Raw genomic sequence first — 17692 nt, forward strand, 5'->3', positions numbered from 1 at the left:
TTCAACAATGAAGATCGCGGCCCGCAGAACGCCAATACTGGCAGTGGAGCTCAAAACAATAACAACTCCCATGGGACACAGTTCAACTACTGCTCAGGTAATGAGAGCGCATGCAGGTCAAAAGATCACGCCCGTCCTAACTAAATTTGTGTAGTGACGCTAGCTAGCGCAAGTCTGAGCCATGAGGCCCAACAAAAAAAAGGTCAGGATGCGGGTTCAAAGCTGCCTGATACGCAGAACCTCCTTGACTATTTGATCTATGGCGCTTACACAGTCAGACCAGAACAGAATCGATGATGGTTCGCACCGCCCGAATACCTATTAGGGAGGCTATAACTGATTTTGTTCGCAGACGTCCTTGAATCACTGGCCTTCCCTGAGATGCTAGATCGGCGAGACAACATCGAACAACGTCATAGAACGACATGCGAGTGGATCTTGGAGCTGGAAGAATATAAGTCCTGGAAGAGCAACTCTCACGGTCTGCTGTGGATTAAGGGCAAGCCTGGCGCAGGTAAATCGACACTGATGGCTTACCTGCATGACGAGGTATGGGAGTCACAGGACAGTGGCAATGGAAACGGCATCCAGCTTGACTTTTTCTTCACTGCTCGAGGAACGGACTTGCAGCGCAGACCATTAGGTATGCTCAGATCGCTGTTGAACCAAATTTTCCGCAGCGATGAAGCCGTGCGACCTCCCTTGCGCGAGTTCTACTTGGATCGAAGCAAGAAGGTTGGTAACGCGCATAACTGGAAATGGCCCCAGATCCGGCTCGAAAGATTATTAGTAGAAGCAATCTTGGGATCGGCCAGCCGTCAGCCCGTAACCGTTTTCGTTGATGCCCTGGATGAGGCTGGTGGCGAGGCTGCTCAGCAGCTAGCAGACTATTTCTACCGCCTCAATGATGCGGCAGGGTCCAAATCCGCCGTCAAGATTTGCATCTCATCCCGACATTATCCAATCGTCAATAGTCCCGGGGCCAGGGAGATAATTGTTGAGGAGCATAATCACGAGGACATTTCCACCTACATCAATGACAAAATCTCTGAGACCTCAATCATCTCCCACGCTCCTGATCAAGAAGCTTGGAGGAGTCTACGGAAGTTGTTGATCCAGCGCACAGAGGCAGTGTTTCAATGGGCCCATACCATCATTCCTCTTGTCCAGCGAAAACTTTCCGATGGACATTCTCCTAAGGATATCTGTCGCTGGTTACCCGACGTCCCAGCTGACTTGGGGAACATGTACAAATACATACTGGAGTGGGTTATAGATCCTTCAGAGCGGCCCCAGGTGTTCCTATTTTTTCAGTGGGTATCACTAGCTGAGCGGCCATTGAGCGTGACGGAGATACGTTATGCCTTGGCAATGAAGGATGCCAAGATGACACAACACCGAATACAATGGGAGAAGATTGAGGATTTTGTCGAATCCAACGAGAGTATGAAGTGTAGGATCAAGGCGCTTTCCGCCGGACTTGCCGAAGTAACGTCGGGCCAGGAAGGTGGCGAGACTATACAGGTCGTCCATCAATCAGTCGGTGACTTCTTACGCACAGAAGGGCTTGCCATCTTAAGTGGACTTGCCGCTGCTCATACGTCACCTCTGAACGGCGAAGATATCATCCTTCAGAGCCAAGCAACGCTCTATCACTCTTGTTTAGTGTACTTTGCTAGAGAGGGGTTACCAAACAGTGAGCGCAATCGTTCACATGGCGATGTGTCTGATTTGTTCACAGAGCGACCATTGCTTGACTATGCGACCTGTTATATTTTTGTCCATGCAGAAAAGGCTGGCAAGTGTCGTGCGAAAAAGATACATACTGAGGTACAACAACTGGAGCAGTTGATTGATCGATGGGTCCATCTCTACTTCATACTGAACCGACACGAGACAGAGTTCCCGCTACCAGGAACCACTCTCATTCATCTCGCTGCAACGGCTAACCTAGTTGATGTCATAGACTATCTGTCGTCAAAAAAAATATATTGGCACAAACGGATCAAGAGGGAAACACGGCCTTACATTTAGCAGCAAGGCGAGGTCATATCCAAGTAGCCCAAATACTCTTGAAAAGGGGAACAGACATTGAGATAAAGAACAAATTTCAGCGTACACCTCTGTTATGGGCAGCACGTCTTGGCCGGTTGGAATTCGTCAAGTGGCTTTTGCAAAGCGGGGCAAATGTGAATACGCGAACGAGTGCTGGATGTGCCCTGCAGGTAGCTTCAGAGGCAGGACACGAGGACATGGTGCAACTGCTACTAGAAGCTGGAGCAGACGTCAATATCCGGAGTGGCCCCAACCTCAACGCCCTAATAGACGCCGCATCTGTTGGAAACGCCGAGATAGTGCAAATCCTCCTCGCCGCTAACGCCGATGTCAATGCTCAGAGTAGTTATTATGGTAGCGCTCTGCAAGCTAGTTTGATAGCAGGTAGTTTGGAGACTACCAAAATACTACTTGCTGCCGGTGCCGACGTCAATGCTGAAGGGGGATTTCATGGCAATCCTCTGCAAGCTGCTTCAGATAGAGGGAGCACCGAGATGGTTGAAATACTACTTGCTGCTGGTGCCAACATCCATTTCCAGGGCGGGAGATATGGCAGTGCTTTACAAGCTGCTTCACGCTCGTGGAACGCCGAGAAAGCACAGATACTACTTGCTGCTGGTGCCGACGTCAATTCCCAGGGTGGAATTTATGGTAATGCTCTACAAGCTGCTTCGTCGGCGGGAAAACCAGAGACAGTCCGAATCCTACTTGCTGCCGGTGCCGAGGTCAATTCCCAGGGTGGAAAACATAGCAATGCTCTGCAGGCTGCTATACATATAGGGAGCACCGAAACAATACAAATGCTACTTGCTGCCGGTGCCGACGTCAATTACCAGGGCGGAGAATATGGCAATGCTTTACAGGCTGCTTCATGTATGAGGAGCGCCGAGAAAGTAAAAATACTACTTGCTGCCGGTGTCAACGTCAATTCCCAGGGCGGGATATATGGCAGTGCTTTACAGGGTGCTTCATATATGAGGAGCGCCGAGAAAGTAGAAATACTACTTGCTGCCGGTGCCGACGTCAATTCCCAGGGTGGAGAATATGGCAATGCTCTACAGGCTGCTTCATCGGCGGGGGAATCCAAGATAGTCCGAACTCTACTTACTGCCGGCGCCGACGTCAATTCCCAGGGTGGAAAATATGGCAATGCTCTGCAAGCTGCTTCATCGGTGGGGAAACCCGAGATAGTCCGAATGCTCCTCAATGCCGGCGCCAATGTCAATGCCAAAGGGGGCTACTATGGTAGCGCTCTAGAGGCCGCTTCATCATGCAGCAATGCTGAAATTGTACAAGTGCTCCTCGATGCTGGCGCCAATGTTATTACCAAGGAAGCCGCTCCATTTGGTCAAAGTTCCAAAGATAGGTCTACAGCGGCTTCGAAATGTTTGGTCTGTTGATTAGACTGCCGAGGAAGTAAAGTTGCTAGACTGAATGACTTACATTTGACGGAGTGCTACTGGATGCCAATACTGATGGCGATGTTTAGGGAAGTCGATCACTTTTGTGGTTGTCTAGTAATCCACGAGAAAGTAGATCAGAAAATTAAGTTTTTCTGTGGGGTTCTAAAGGAAAGAGTGGCTAGATGGAAAAGTACCATTTATCAAACCCATCTCACCATGTATCCTAATAGAGGCCCTCCGGCTTGATTAGTCCATAAATAGTGCATATCTCATTTAACAACACTTTCTTGCTGAATTAATAGTTCCAGTTTGAGAGGAAATTTCAATTATAGATATTCCTGCTGTCTTTGCTGTAGAAACCCGAGGACAATCTCCTCTAACATGGCATATAGGCACATAGAGTAAGGTCATTTAAGTACCGTTATTTTAGATTGATAGCCTTCACAGTGGTAGTCAAAAGGTCATATGATGCCATTGTTTCAAAGGATTTCAAATTTTCAAGCTCGCAGTTCCAAGGTGCAGGAACATCTTACTTGCCTCTAAGCCTAGGACTAAAGAACTCGGTGCTAATCACTCGCACTTAGCAGTAGACTTTCATGTACGCAGCCTTTCAGAAGCATGTTGATTCAATGACGATCAAACTTGGCCATCGTCAATTACGGCCCAATGCCCTCGTCCAGCCTCTGAAGAGTGACTTGGGAGGGGTTTTCAGACAGCTTGTTGTCGATGGCCTATATGTAGGAGGGCATTGGCTGGCCGTTCCCAGAGTTGAATCGTAAATGCGGTACCCTCAAGGCAGGTCATAAGTTCAAGAAGGCGATTTTATGTCAAATAGAAACAAGAGAGAGGCCTTGGGAGCGATGCAATCTCGTTGAGGATCTCGGGAATTGGTCGAGTCTATCTAGATGTGGAGAGCGCTAGCCCTAAATGGGCCCAGTGCCCGCTGGGCATTTTGACCCACTTTTACCTTCCAGTCACTTTCATGAAACCACTTTATGACTTAAGATCAATAGGTCTCTTTTGATTGCGGGGGTGATAAGTCATATTTGTAGGCTAATATAAGCTGCAAGCACTGCAGAGACAACCTTGGCTAGAGTATTTCAAGAATTAGGTAGGCACAAAAAATCTACATAGTCTTGCTGGCGGACCTCCCTGTTTGGGAAGGTACCCGCTCCGTTACTGATTGGGAAACTTTCTCCACTGGCGCTCCATTCATGAAAAGCCCGATGATATTCACGAGCAGTTCTTTCGTGGTCTATTTAGATGAATCTTATAAAATCAAGTTCATCTACTTCTCCGTTGTTTCCCTCGTTCATTTTTCGGGTTCTTGAGTTATCCAATTGATTAAGCAGCAACGTCATGGCTAATGAAGTGCAAGATAGTCCAAACACCACGATCTATGAAAGTCAAACTCTCCAAAATGAAAATAAGCCTTCTTTGTCGTCTGAGTCGTCCTGTCAAATCACACACGAAAAATGGAATTACCCACGATCCAACATAGCAAAGACACTAGCAACATTCTGGAGCTTCCTGATAATGGGAGCAAACGACTCCGCATACGGTGTAAGATCCAACAAGATCTATGTCCATGACAGATAAGATCATTTACTAACGTCACCCAGCCACTCCTCCCATACGTACATCAAACCCCAAGCCTCAAATTTTCGTCTCTCTCTAACACAATCCCAGCTCGAAACCTACTACAACCTCTCCTACACAATCGTATCTCTCGTTTTCCTCTCTCCGCTAGTCGGCTATGCCACCGCTGCCATAGTGAACGAGAGAGCACATTGTGCCATAGGTCGACGAGGCGTAGCCTTCGTCTCATCTTTGTGTCACCTGATAGCCTATATCTTGAACTGTGTGCATCCACCATACCCTGTTCTCGTGGTGTCATTCATATTCGCAGGTCTGGGAAATGGCCTGGCGGACTCAGCATGGAATGCCTGGATTGGAAACCTTGATAATGCAAATCAATTACTAGGGCTTCTTCATGGGGCTTATGGTGTAGGTGCTGTTATTAGTCCTCTCATTGCATCGCTACTTGTTGCGGACGCTGGTATGCCGTGGTATTATTTCTATTACATTATGGTATGTGTTTGTTTGTTTTCCTAGATAGTTGGATATGAGTCTGGGATCTGGGACTGATTTTCCTAGGTTGGAGGCGCTGTAATCGAGGTCATCGTCTGCGTTGCCTGTTTCTGGGACTCAACAGGAGCTTCATTCCAACTCGCCAAACAACAACAACCTGGCGATTCATCCGAGAAAGCAGGTTTATGGAGTGTTCTTTCCAAAATGCCCTCTGCGCGAATCACTTGGATCTGTGCAATCTTCCTTCTTGGATACGTTGGGGTCGAAGTCGCGCTAGGAGGGTGGGTCGTGACATTCATGAAAGAAGTGCGGCACGCCGCACCTTTTTCCAGCAGTATGACATCTACAGGATTTTGGCTCGGGATCACTTTTGGACGGGTTGTCCTTGGGTTCGTGACTCCATTGATTGGCGAGAAGCTCGCCATTTCGGTAAGCTGTCCTGGCATATTTGAGCATTCAAGTCATATCACAAGCTCACCCTTGATTAGATCTATATTTCTCTTGAGATAGCATTTTGCCTCGTTTTATACCTGGTTCCAAACTTCTACGCTGGCGCAGTCGCGGTATCGCTGCAGGGTTTCTTTCTAGGTCCCTTGTTCCCGGCAGTTGTGGTTGTCACCACGAAACTGTTGCCAAAGCACTTACATGTGAGCGCGATTGGATTTGCAGCAGCTTTTGGTGGTGGCGGAGCGGCTGTTCTTCCTTTTATTGTCGGTGTACTTGCGCAGGCTAAGGGGGTTGAGGTTTTGATGCCGTTTATCATAGCGCTTTCGGGGGCGATGCTGCTTCTTTGGAATTTTCTTCCCAGGATTCCTAGAGATAACAGTGCATCGGGTAATGATGACCATGAACATGCTAGGCATGATATGGCATGTTGAATGTTCAGGCGCAGGAGGATAGGCACTGAGGGAACGAAAGAATCAGATGTGATTGAGCGATGCTTGTGGATGATTGGGTAGAGCCCATCATAGGCTATAAATAAATAGACATCAGCAGGAAAAAGGAATGTAAAGCAATATGACCCCAGGATATTTACAGATAAAGCTCACAAGAATTGTCATCTGCTTATGCGAGCTTTTCATGCCCGTTTATAAGCCTTTGTTGATTCTCTTCTCGACCATCTGATTATATGCCGTTTCTTTATGTTATTTCTGTCATTGGTGTTATGGCTAGAGTGACCGCTATCGTGAAAGACAAGCCCACAGCCAGAGCTGTCTTGGGACTCCCTCTGGTAAGCAGAGTCCTTTCCATTGCATCAAACCGACATGAGCCCAATCCACTCAATCCCAGTCCCAATTGTTATTCTGCAGGTAAATTGGCATAGCGCGAGCCCGTGATCATGCGTTGTCGTCTCCTGCTTTACCTAGGACATTATGTGTGTTAAAAACATGGCGTTGGCTGTTTAGCCGAGTGGCTGTGATATGAGAAGGTAAGGAGGGATCTAGTCCGGTCTCATTCGAAAATTTGCTATTGTTCTTCACGAGGTGGAAAGTTGAGAGATCCGTCGCGGACCGAATATTTGCTTTATTGGTGTGGCTTCATACTGACTAACCCTCATCTAGTATAACTTCGTCAACAGATCAAACAGAATAGACGACTTCCTACGGCTCTGGAATCTGGTGATGAGTATTTGAGGGCGTGTGTCTTAATGCGCTGGTCGCAATGCGCTCTCCATCACTGCTTTATCGGGAAGCTTCCTGACGATGAATAATAGCGCCGCCGGGACAGCTGTAATCTCGTTCGTGTTCATCTCTTGGAAATTTTATATTCTGTTGTTGGTCGCGCTGCTTGTTGTTTTGGCCGTTGTTTGGAAGACTTATCCTGAAACGAGGGGGCGTCACTTGAAACATTTACGTATATTTTTTCGAACTGCGAGGATAAAGCGATGGTGCAGAAAAAAATACTGGAAAAACTGAACATCGAGAGCTGTGAAGCTGTGATATGAAATATAGAGTCATGACGATCTGGAAGTTGTAGAACCTCCTTGATATTCAAACTGGACATCATGAATGTTGGACGTGACACGCAGAAAAGTTAAGATACATGCGCAATGAGGCCGTAAAACACATCAATCGTAACATAAGAGGTGGTGATAACTACCTTTGTTGAAAGAGACTACTTTGGGTTATACTTGTCTTTCCAGATCCTATAGTATGCATTAGATTCAAACTCCAAATCTTCAGCCAGTTGAACATACCATGAATTCCCGAGAGTAGGACACCCATTCTTCTCGGCAAGTCTGTAATACTTGGCTGCTTTAAACTAAAGCGATACCGAGTTAGAAGCGATACAAAATATACACCTCAATAAAAACAACACGTACCTTGTCTTTCTTACCCCCGAATCCCTCGAGATAACACCAGCCCACTTCATTCATGGCATCAGTATCACCCAAGTTCGCAGCAGTCTCGTAATACTGTCTCGCAGCGGGAGGATCCTTTGCAATACCCCACCCATTGCGGAAGCAATTTGCCAATTCGAACATGGCCAAAACGAGCTCGCCTTTTGCAGATCCCCCTTGCTGACCCCAGCACGGAGGGCCTCTGCCTCAACCGCGGCCGAGTTGGATGCTGCGGCGGAGAGATAGGTCACAGCGCGTGGGGTATCCACAGGACATCCCCATCCGTGTCTGTGCATTCATTAGCACCTGGAAAATTGAGAAATAGCTAGGTGTGCTATTACCGTAATGCGAGCCCATAAAGAACTTGACTCAAAGGATTATTGGCGCCATTTGGATCGGCAAGTTGTCCAAACATCTGAGTTGATCGCTCGAGATCTATATTCATTGTTAATCAACGTAACCCCAGCTAGACAAAAAAGCAAAACTCACCACCAGCTTCATGCAGTCGAATTGCCTCTTGAATATTAATCTATAATCCGTTAGTCCCACCGTCCAATCATAACCACAACCACGATACAAATATGTACGCAGCAAAGACCTACGTCTTCGTTTGGATCTATCCCAACCCGACTCTGACTCGAACTCCTCGATCTAGGCTGCTCTAGCCCCAATCCCAGCCCTAGCGACGCCTCCCCCTCACCTTGCCGCGGTAGGGATGAACCGGATTGCGCAAACTGGGGATTCCGCTGCACAAGCACAGTAGCCCTCTTTTCCCACAAGGCCTCGCGCTCCTGGTTACTCGCGCTATGATCATCATCAATCTGCGGAAGGTCCGCGGGGAGGTTAGCGGAGGAGTCACGCGAGTTACTGCGACTGCGGGAGTCGAGGTGGAGGAGGTTTGAAAGACGGCGCTCGCGACGGGGAGGGGATTGCGAGGTGGCTGAGGCAGGTTTGGGGGAGCGGTGGAAGAGTTGGAAGCTCCGGCGCGGAGAGGAGGGCTCTTCTTGGGTAGGTGATGATAGGTAATGGGGTTCGTCATCTGGGTGGGATGGGAGGTTGATTATCTCCTGAGTGTTTGTGTCTGAGCGGATGAGCTTGAACTCGGGTGCTATGGGTGTTGCTTGTGCATTTTGAGGTGTTTGGGTGGTGCTGAGGTCATCGCGTTTGTGTAGGATATTGCGTAGTGAGGGCATATTGCGCATCTACTTATCCGGATGGCGGCGGGGAGTGGATATAGAACTTTTTGATAGTCGACTATGGTATTAAGATAAGAGAGGGGTGTCAGGAATAGGGAATGCTTGTAGGGCTGAGGGTTTTAAAAAGAACAATAAACAGTGGCTGTGTAGCGGCTGTTCACGGGCTGATGACCCGTGGACTGGGGTCCGGAGAGTCTTGGCCAGCGGCTAATAGCCCGTGTGCACACAAATGGAATATTAGATTGGAATGAAATTCATATCTGAGGGACATATACAATGACATGGAATCCCCCCCAGAGAAAACATTAGTATATAGATCGCTTATCGCATTCTCCACGGGCCTCGGGGTGGCTTGCTGCATTGGACCCTGCATATCATAACAGTGGGTGCATGGACTCAACCTTTACCTGAGAGAAGACAATAGTGTTTACTTATTACCGCATAGCTCTAGAGTAATACCAGTCACATACATTCAAAGGGGCACTCTTCAGTATCTCTTTGTATCTGATTCTGGTCAAAGTGTTCTACGATGGAACTGGCCCAAACAGATTCATATGTCAGACATCAGCTGGGCAACTCCAGGCCCAAATTCGCTTGATAACATGTCTTGAAACCATGTGTGTCCGAATATAGAGTAAGAATCAAAATGGTATTGCAAGGTCTAACTCGGCAGATGCAAATAGCCCTTATAGTTTTGTACACAATGCCGAATGCAGTGAGCTACCAAGCCCATTTACAGGGCCTTGGACGCCATGATGCCTGGTAATAGTTAGCACAATTCTATACAAGAGTCAGTCGGTAGAGAACTCACGCTCAACATCAGCAACGCTCTGCTGAAGGATCTGCTGGAGAACCTTGGGGCTCTCAAGCTCCTTCTGGATCTTGGCAATGACGGTCTCGGCAAGCTCACGCTGCTGGCGCTGCTTGACCTGGTTCTCGTAACGAACCCAAGAGTCGAGGACCTGCTTGGCCTCGGCAGCGAGGGCAGTGCGCTGCTGGAGCTCGTAGGCCTGGGACTCGAGCTGGGCGGTTTCCTGAAATGGACTGTCAACGAACCGACTAAAATATCAAGGTGTACGGCCGAGTATTCCTACCTTGGAAACAGCGAAGAGCTGCTTGGTAACCTCAACAACACCGGACATCTGAGAGACGTTGTTGATACGCTGCTGGACAGCGTTGGTGTGGTCGGCACGGGCAGCGTTCAGGATGTCCTTGTGCTTCTGGACCTGACCCTCAGCCCACTCGCGGTAGGCGGGGCCACCGTACTTGCCAACGGCGGTGAAGACAGACAGCAGACAGAAAGCGGCGACAGTCTCCTCGTTCATGACGTACAGCTCGTTGCTGATGGCGGCGATGGACAGACCGGCGGCGGCAGACAGGGTAGCGGTCTTGGTGACCAGGGAGTTGCCGGGGATGGCGTTCAGGATAGACTGCGCCTTCTTGGCGGGCTCCTCGGCGGGGACGTTGGAGGCCTGACGAGAGGAGGTCAGGTTCGCAGTGACGGCAGGGACACCACGGGCGGGAAGAGCCGGCCGAAGTCGGGATGCGCCTAGGGTGAGTTAGTAACTAAAGGCATCGAGTCGATCAGACGGTTGCGGATCGTAAAAAGCGTACCAATGGCGCTCTTAGCGAGACGTGAAGCCATTGTTGCAGATGAAAGATTCTTGGTCAATGGAGTGGGTGAACGGAATTGAGGAGACTTGAGGTTCGGGATGGCTAGGAGGTGAAGACGCTAGCCGTTTCGGGCGTTGGTTCCGTGCCTCGGAAAAACCAGCTTCCGAGATGGTCTAAACGATAAAAAAAAGTTGCAGATAACCCGGTCACAGTAAACTTCAAGACGTCTGCCCGAAATGCCTGCGCTCGTTACAGATTCAAGCTCTAAAAAGCGCAAGAGCGGCAAAAATGCCAGCGGCCCATCCTCCAAGCGCCGCGCTGTCGCCGATGACGATTTCGCCGAGAGACTGTCTACAATTCAAGAGCTAGAGAATCAAATTGCGGAGTCGCGAAAGGGCTACAACAATATTGCGACCCTGCTCTCCATGCTCAATGTCGACAAGTCGGCCGAGAAACCCGACATGGCTGTGGCCGTGTCTCTCTGCCGTGTGTTTAGCCGATTGATCGCGGGAGGAAATTTGACTGAGTCGAGCCGCGCCGCTGAGAACGAGAAAATCGTTGTAGCATGGTTGAAAGAGCGTTGCCTTGATTACCAAAATGCCCTTGTGGCTATCATGCGCGAGGCAGATGCTTCCTCTCAGGTATGTGTGGACTTGGTTAGCCGGGGGTTACTATCACTGACAGTCTCCAGATTGCTGCTCTGACGCTGAGCATGCGTATCGTCAAGGAACGTCTCGCCCATATCCCTAGTGCGGAGAATAATGTTTGGTCGACCGGTTTCTTCAAGGATATCTTTGCGGCCATCATCGAAGCCCACAACGGGCAGGATCTGCAGTCCGAAGCCGTTGCCAAGTTTGTGAAGGAGTTTGAGGATGTGAGATACTACACTTTCACTCAGATGGCGTACGTATATCTCTTTCTCGGTGTCGAGTCTTGTGGCTAACATATGCCAGTGATTATGCCTCTACGAAACGATCCCCTGAAGTGCTTGAAACCCTGATTAAGATTCTTGAGACCTGCGACGAGGTACCTGGACCGGAACACAAATTCGAAAAATTCTACGCGAAACGAGACACCAAGAATAAGCGCTTAGTCTCGGCAAACTCCCACAGAAAGCAAGCACAGGAGGCGTGGTTGGCCATTCTACGAAACAATCTCTCACAGTCGCAGCGGAAAAGCCTGTTGCGCATGATGGTGCACAACATCGAACCGTGGTTCAACCGACCAGAACTACTGATGGATTTCTTGACGGATTCATACAATGTCGGTGGCGCGACATCTCTCCTCGCGCTGTCTGGTCTCTTCTATCTGATTCAGGAAAAGAACTTGGACTATCCTCAATTCTACACCAAGCTGTACTCTCTACTGGATTCGGAGCTGCTGCACTCGAAGCATCGATCACGATTCTTCCGATTGTTGAACACCTTTTTGTCGTCAACCCATCTTCCGTCCACCTTGGTGGCCAGCTTCATCAAGCGTCTCGCTCGTCTTGCACTGAACGCCCCACCCTCCGCCATTGTGGTGATCGTTCCGTTCATGTACAACTTTTTCAAGAACCACCCCACAACCACATTCATGATGCACCGATCTATTCGGGATAAGGATCTCCTCGCAGAAGTGGAGAAAGAAGGCATGGACGATCCGTTCGATCCAAATGAGTCCGACCCCAATATGACCAACGCCATCGAGAGCAGTCTTTGGGAGATCGAGACTCTTCAGTCTCACTTCCACCCTAACGTTGCCGCTATTGCACGGATCATCTCCGAGCAGTTCACAAAGCAAGCATACAGTTTGGAAGATTTCCTTGATCATACGTATTCAGGCATGGTAACTGCAGACCTTGGGGTGGAAGAGAGAAATCTCAAGAAGATTCCTGTTGTTGAGTACCAGATTCCCAAGCGTATCTTCACAGATCGCTTGCTAGCGGAAGACGGTGGCGTGGATTCTGGTCCAGGGTGTTTCATGCGGGATTTGTGGGAGTTCTGAAGGTTCATATATCAGCGTATACCAATTCAATTTGTTCGACAATAAGATTTCTCAGGCGTTTCAGACATTGCGGGGTATAGCCAAAATTCCGTGCCTTGAAGAGACATGATCGTCTATCAACAGATCCCTTGCAGCAGCTCCAGTCCTGGAGGTCCCCGTGCCTTGGATATGGCCTCGCAGCAATGATCATACCACAATCCGACTGGCAGATCAAGGAAAGCCAAGCCAATTCAGGATCTTTGGCCTCACTCTTATTCACAGCCGCCATAGGTGAAGCTGGAGTGGCACTATGTCCAACATGTAGCCCCTACGTGCATTAAGCAATGTCAGAGATATATATTCCTTCGTCATGTAAATACTCGGCCATGTACATTCTTTGAACTTGATCCAAATCATTATTGACACTATTGCTAGTATTCTTCCTATCCATTGTTTTTGGATATGACACTATCAGTGTGCCAAGATCGTTAATTCATAAGGCTGTGAAGATATTCGGTAATCCTTGTGCTCCGGGGTTGGCGATCCAGCTACCTAACCTCCAGACTACACCATTGAACCATATGGCGCCCCTTGGTATGAGATCGATGGTACGGAGTACATAGAAGAAGGCCCTAAAAATGCTTGATGGGGTGCAAGAAATGATCATGATGTTCACCATAGCCTTTACATAGACTGATTGCCACCAAAACAAATCGGAAAGGGATGACATTCCAATATGTCCCAGCGATTAATGTTTCTAGGCCACTACACTTCGCATGTCATCAATGAGTACTCCGTATGAGCCCTGTGTTATGCCGGCTGAACACTTGTCGTGGGCCTCCAGCCCCCATCAGAACACAAAGCGATGCCATAGCCAGCCGGTCAGTATGGCCAAAGATACTGCATGACAGTATAACCTCGCACGCCTTTGCCATGAGAACCGAAACAGTTCTCTTAGAAAACTCTCGAGGTAGACCTCTGTCGGGAATTCTCAATACTTGCTAGCAGGCATTCCCAGCCAAGGTAGACGACTTTTCTCCATCCGGTAACATGTTGATGATTCACTACTGGGGTCATCGGAATGCAACATTCTCCCAGAACGCCCTTCGGTCTCAGCGTTCGAATACCAAGTGGCTTCCAAGCTCTCTTCTGCGAGGCTGGTAGAGATCTAGGCACTTCTTGCCGTCAGTTAAGAGCGCGATGCGCCACCAGTCCTCAAATCTGATGTTCAGTTCTCCATCACTAGATCCTCAAGTTAGCAGATTATACACGATTCGGTTGCTGTAACCTCACTTAGCTTGAGATCTCGCCGTCTATTAACTCTCTCCTATCACAATGTATTTCTCGAAGAGTGTTATTGCCGCCATGGCTTCGCTCGTGGCCCTTGGCCTCGCCGCCGACCCTCTGTCTTTCACTTCCTGGCCCAAGGAGCCCCTTCAGGCTGGCAAGCCTGTTACCCTCACATGGATTGGTGCTGATGCTGATAAGGTAACGCGACAATTTCTAGCCTCAAGTGATAAGAAACTGAACATTTTTAGCCTGTGACCATCCTCCTCCGCCAAGGGTCCTCGGGCGATCTGCAGGACGTGAAGCCGATCACTACTGACGGCAAGGGCGGCACCTTTACTTGGACACCTGACGACGATATCAAAAGCGGAAATACCTACGCCTTCCAGATCAGACAGAAAGACGAGACTAACTATACCGCTCTACTGAAGTCGGTCGCAAAGCCTGTCGCCGATGTTCACGAAGCCAAGGAACTCAAGGACACCACCTCCGAATCTGGCACTGCGGCTGCTTCTTCTGCTGCAACCAATGGTTCACCCACCGGCGCTACCGACACTGCTGCTGTTCACACCAAACCCATAGGTGATGCTACCCAGACGACGCAAGGAACCCATACCACAATGACCAGCACTGCCAGCAAAGCCCTCATCAGCTCTTCCACCCACTTATCTGCCAGTCCCTCAAGCTCTGCCGCTGCTAGCTCCACCGAGAAACTGATGGCTACTGGCACTGAGGTTGTCGAGGGCAAGGAACCATCCTCCACTGGAAGCATGCAAACTGGCGCTGCTTCTCTCCCAGAGTACTCCGTACAATTGGTAATTGGTATCGCCGGTCTCTTGGCCTATTTTATCTAGTTCCATCATCTTTTTTTTGGCATTTTCAGTCTGATTTTTGGACTCGGTGTTTTGGTTGGAGTTGCGCAAGATTGATCTAGCATCCTGTATATAGAATACCCCTGAAAATCATTGAGATACAGGTGACCTGAGGCGTTGGGAAAGTTGTCAATTAAACATAGCATCAATAACAAACATCAGACAAACAAAAACACAAAGAACAAAGGAAAAGCAAAGAAAAAGCAAAGAAAAAGCAAAAGAAAACAAGACCTGTCAGTCCGTATCTGCCGCTAGCGGCGTGGCGTTTCCGATGGACGCGGAGTTGAAACACAAAGAACGATGATCGACTGATCTTCAACTTTCACCTTTCTTACCGCTTGTTTTGGACTCTTCTGCAGCTTGGTGCTAAGTTGTCTAATCTGTGATCTTTGTCGCATGAGACAGGTGCCTTTATTGATCAGAGGTCTCCCTTGCGATGTCTAGATGAATAAGCGAAATCCTAAGACAACGACCTCACGTCTAACTCAATTGGCTTTTAATATTGGTATGAGCCTTTCCCTTCACAGTTCAAAGGTCCACTGGTTTTTTCCCTCCCATCTTGTTCTCCCAGCCGGCTCCTCATGACAGGCGCAGGCGGTCACCATGGGGGGCTTCAAACGGGTCATGAAGCGTCTCAGCCCTAGCAAAAATCCTATACCGATTGCTGCTGACCCCCCTATCCGTGCAGAAGCGCCACAAGTTAATCTTCCACATGTGGACACGCAATTGAACATGCACCAGAATAACGGATTTCTCGACGAATCAGCCGAAGGCCAGAATGGTTGGTGATTCCGATTCCACTCCCTCAATCCCCCCCCCAAGCTCACACCCCACATTCCAGGCACCTACAATCAACCATACTCGTCTCCTTCGAACCCTCTCAACCCTTCTGCGACCCCCGCCGACCCGAGTAATGGCGATGCTCCCACATCTGAATGGTCAGCAGTTGGCCATGCAGCAGCGACAGGGAAATCAGGACGCGTTATCCACAATCTCCAGGAGGAAATTGCTCGTTTAACGCGTGAATGCACACTCTACAAGTCCCGCGCGGAGGAGTACCAAAGAACCAACGAGGCCTACAAGATCCAGCAACAAAACATGAACGAGCGCCTACGGAACCTTGAACAAGTCAATGAGACCAACCTCAACTCAATTGCACGGAAAGACCGGAAGCTGGAGGAATTGAGACTAGACCTCCAGCACGAGCGCAGCAAGCGACAGGATGCGGAAAAGGATGCAAACCAGACCAACCAGATGATGCGCGAGGAACGCGAGAACCAAAACCGCGAACAAGCCCGGTTACTAGAGGTTGCCAAGTACCACGAGACACAATACGAGGTACTATCCAGCGCGACGAAACGGGAGAAGGCGGAGTTTGCAAAACGCATCAATGGCATCTGGGCCGAGTTCACGACTATTGCAAACGCCCAGAAAACTCATATACACTCCACCGAACGGTTAGAGGTTCTCGCAGATCAAAAGAACCGGGAATTTGACTCCCTCAAAGAATCTTATGAGAAGCTTCTTGCAAACCATTCCGCCTATAAGGAACTGAAAGATAATGAGTTCCGCGACACAATTGACTCAGCTAAATCCAATAACGATAATATTGCTGGCGTTCTTGCTCAGCTCAAGGAGACCGAAATCGAAATGAAGTGGGCGATCCGGCTCAATGCAAGTCGACAAGACAGTGATTAATTTGCGCTTTGTCTTTGTTTACCGTCAGCTCTTGTTTGAGTCAACCTCCAGCCTGGACCATACCAATTGTCTATTACCACCCCCTTTTTTTCTCGCTACTCTCTGCTCGAATCCCTCAAACCCTCCTGCCAAACGCCAGACCGCCCTCCAAATACATCATTCCCTCCCGATTCAGCCTTTTCACTTCATCCCATGTCTTGACAACCCACGCCCTACCATTCCTGTTCATTTCTCAAAGACCATTCTTGGCCGGTGCATGGCGTTTCGTTTCCATTTGCAGCAGATACCCGTCGTGGCAGAGTTCAATTTGGTTGTGTACCCTTCGGTTTTTGTCATTTCTGTTTCTATTCTTACTTTCACCTACATTTGCATTTTCATTCGGTACACTCTGGGCATCACCTTTTCTTGTTCCCCTGTTTTACTGTTCCCCCTTGTTAGATATGACGTTTGATGACTTGCATATTTTTACCCAGATATGATTACACCGTGATGAGCATGATAGTAAGGCTTGTTTCTTACTTGTGTTCGAAAGACCATTCAAGAGTGGCTACATATTTTTTTTCTGCCTAAATATCATAGGCCTGTTATTATGCTCCACTCAGAAATTTATACTCTTCACCTTTGCCTGATTTGTCCTCTATGTACTTTGTATCTTCTATCAATTGCTATGATTCAATCTCGTCTTGATGTGAGATAGCACCCCCGCGGGCTCATAGACCCGTCACTTGCCAATGACTTCCAAAGTTGATGGACGCGCGTATCCGATTGTTCCTTCCATTCGCAAAGGTCTGAACATCGTCCTCGACGCTACAGCAATATCACTTCACCTGTTCCCTACTCCTTCGTCTCTCTCCCTCTTCCCCTCCTCGCCGTTGCCCCCCATCGTTATCTTCACCTCATGCATGTATGCGCCGCTGACCACGGTGTGCTCCATCAAATCGATTTCCCTTCGCCTGCTACTTACTTAATCGGTTGTCTCTTCCAAGGTTTCTTGGGCCAATCAACCTCCCTCTAGCTAATTTGCTCTTTTCATTTCACATTTCAAACCAATTCACGTTTTGAAATCGATTGCAGGCCCAAGACATTCCGTCTCCGATTGAATCGGGTCTAATTGACGTGCGACTTCAATCGATTTGTGTCCGCTCCACTTCGATCCATTCAGGTCCGCAT

At 48.8% G+C, this 17692-nt stretch overlaps 8 protein-coding genes across 8 annotated transcripts; 6 read left to right on the forward strand and 2 right to left on the reverse strand.

Annotated features, from left to right (window-relative positions):
- Positions 1-259: 259 nt before the first annotated feature.
- Positions 260-3455, forward strand: N7500_009237 (uncharacterized protein; the record flags this gene model as incomplete). Its single annotated transcript, XM_056680378.1, has 3 exons — positions 260-299; positions 353-1959; positions 2115-3455. The coding sequence occupies 3 exons, from the start codon at positions 260-262 to the stop codon at positions 3453-3455; spliced, it is 2988 nt and encodes a 995-aa protein (XP_056527760.1).
- A 1362-nt stretch (positions 3456-4817) lies between these two features.
- N7500_009238 (MFS transporter) lies at positions 4818-6427 on the forward strand (the record flags this gene model as incomplete). The annotated part of the gene is made up of 4 exons (XM_056680379.1): positions 4818-5021; positions 5148-5549; positions 5616-5978; positions 6038-6427. 4 exons carry the CDS (start codon positions 4818-4820, stop codon positions 6425-6427), a joined length of 1359 nt encoding a protein of 452 aa, XP_056527761.1.
- A 1237-nt stretch (positions 6428-7664) lies between these two features.
- N7500_009239 (tetratricopeptide repeat protein) lies at positions 7665-9083 on the reverse strand (the record flags this gene model as incomplete). Its single annotated transcript, XM_056680380.1, has 7 exons — positions 7665-7695; positions 7747-7811; positions 7873-7965; positions 8076-8178; positions 8232-8325; positions 8380-8419; positions 8493-9083. The coding sequence occupies 7 exons, from the start codon at positions 9081-9083 to the stop codon at positions 7665-7667; spliced, it is 1017 nt and encodes a 338-aa protein (XP_056527762.1).
- A 736-nt stretch (positions 9084-9819) lies between these two features.
- Positions 9820-10731, reverse strand: atp4 (F1F0 ATP synthase subunit 4; the record flags this gene model as incomplete). Its single annotated transcript, XM_056680381.1, has 4 exons — positions 9820-9845; positions 9898-10120; positions 10181-10635; positions 10701-10731. 4 exons carry the CDS (start codon positions 10729-10731, stop codon positions 9820-9822), a joined length of 735 nt encoding a protein of 244 aa, XP_056527763.1.
- A 205-nt stretch (positions 10732-10936) lies between these two features.
- Positions 10937-12686, forward strand: noc4 (ribosome biosynthesis protein NOC4; the record flags this gene model as incomplete). The annotated part of the gene is made up of 3 exons (XM_056680382.1): positions 10937-11341; positions 11392-11603; positions 11654-12686. The coding sequence occupies 3 exons, from the start codon at positions 10937-10939 to the stop codon at positions 12684-12686; spliced, it is 1650 nt and encodes a 549-aa protein (XP_056527764.1).
- Positions 12687-14000: 1314 nt separating this feature from the next.
- Positions 14001-14806, forward strand: N7500_009242 (GPI anchored serine-threonine rich family protein; the record flags this gene model as incomplete). The annotated part of the gene is made up of 2 exons (XM_056680383.1): positions 14001-14153; positions 14204-14806. The coding sequence occupies 2 exons, from the start codon at positions 14001-14003 to the stop codon at positions 14804-14806; spliced, it is 756 nt and encodes a 251-aa protein (XP_056527765.1).
- Positions 14807-15427: 621 nt separating this feature from the next.
- On the forward strand, positions 15428-16522 carry N7500_009243 (uncharacterized protein; the record flags this gene model as incomplete). Its single annotated transcript, XM_056680384.1, has 2 exons — positions 15428-15605; positions 15666-16522. 2 exons carry the CDS (start codon positions 15428-15430, stop codon positions 16520-16522), a joined length of 1035 nt encoding a protein of 344 aa, XP_056527766.1.
- Positions 16523-17253: 731 nt separating this feature from the next.
- Positions 17254-17490, forward strand: N7500_009244 (uncharacterized protein; the record flags this gene model as incomplete). The annotated part of the gene is made up of 1 exon (XM_056680385.1): positions 17254-17490. One exon carries the CDS (start codon positions 17254-17256, stop codon positions 17488-17490), a length of 237 nt encoding a protein of 78 aa, XP_056527767.1.
- Between the last annotated feature and the right edge of the window lie 202 nt (positions 17491-17692).

This window comes from Penicillium coprophilum, assembly GCF_028826855.1.
Source record: "Penicillium coprophilum strain IBT 35676 chromosome Unknown utg000006l_segment0_segment0, whole genome shotgun sequence".
Taxonomy (NCBI): Eukaryota; Fungi; Ascomycota; class Eurotiomycetes; order Eurotiales; family Aspergillaceae; genus Penicillium; species Penicillium coprophilum.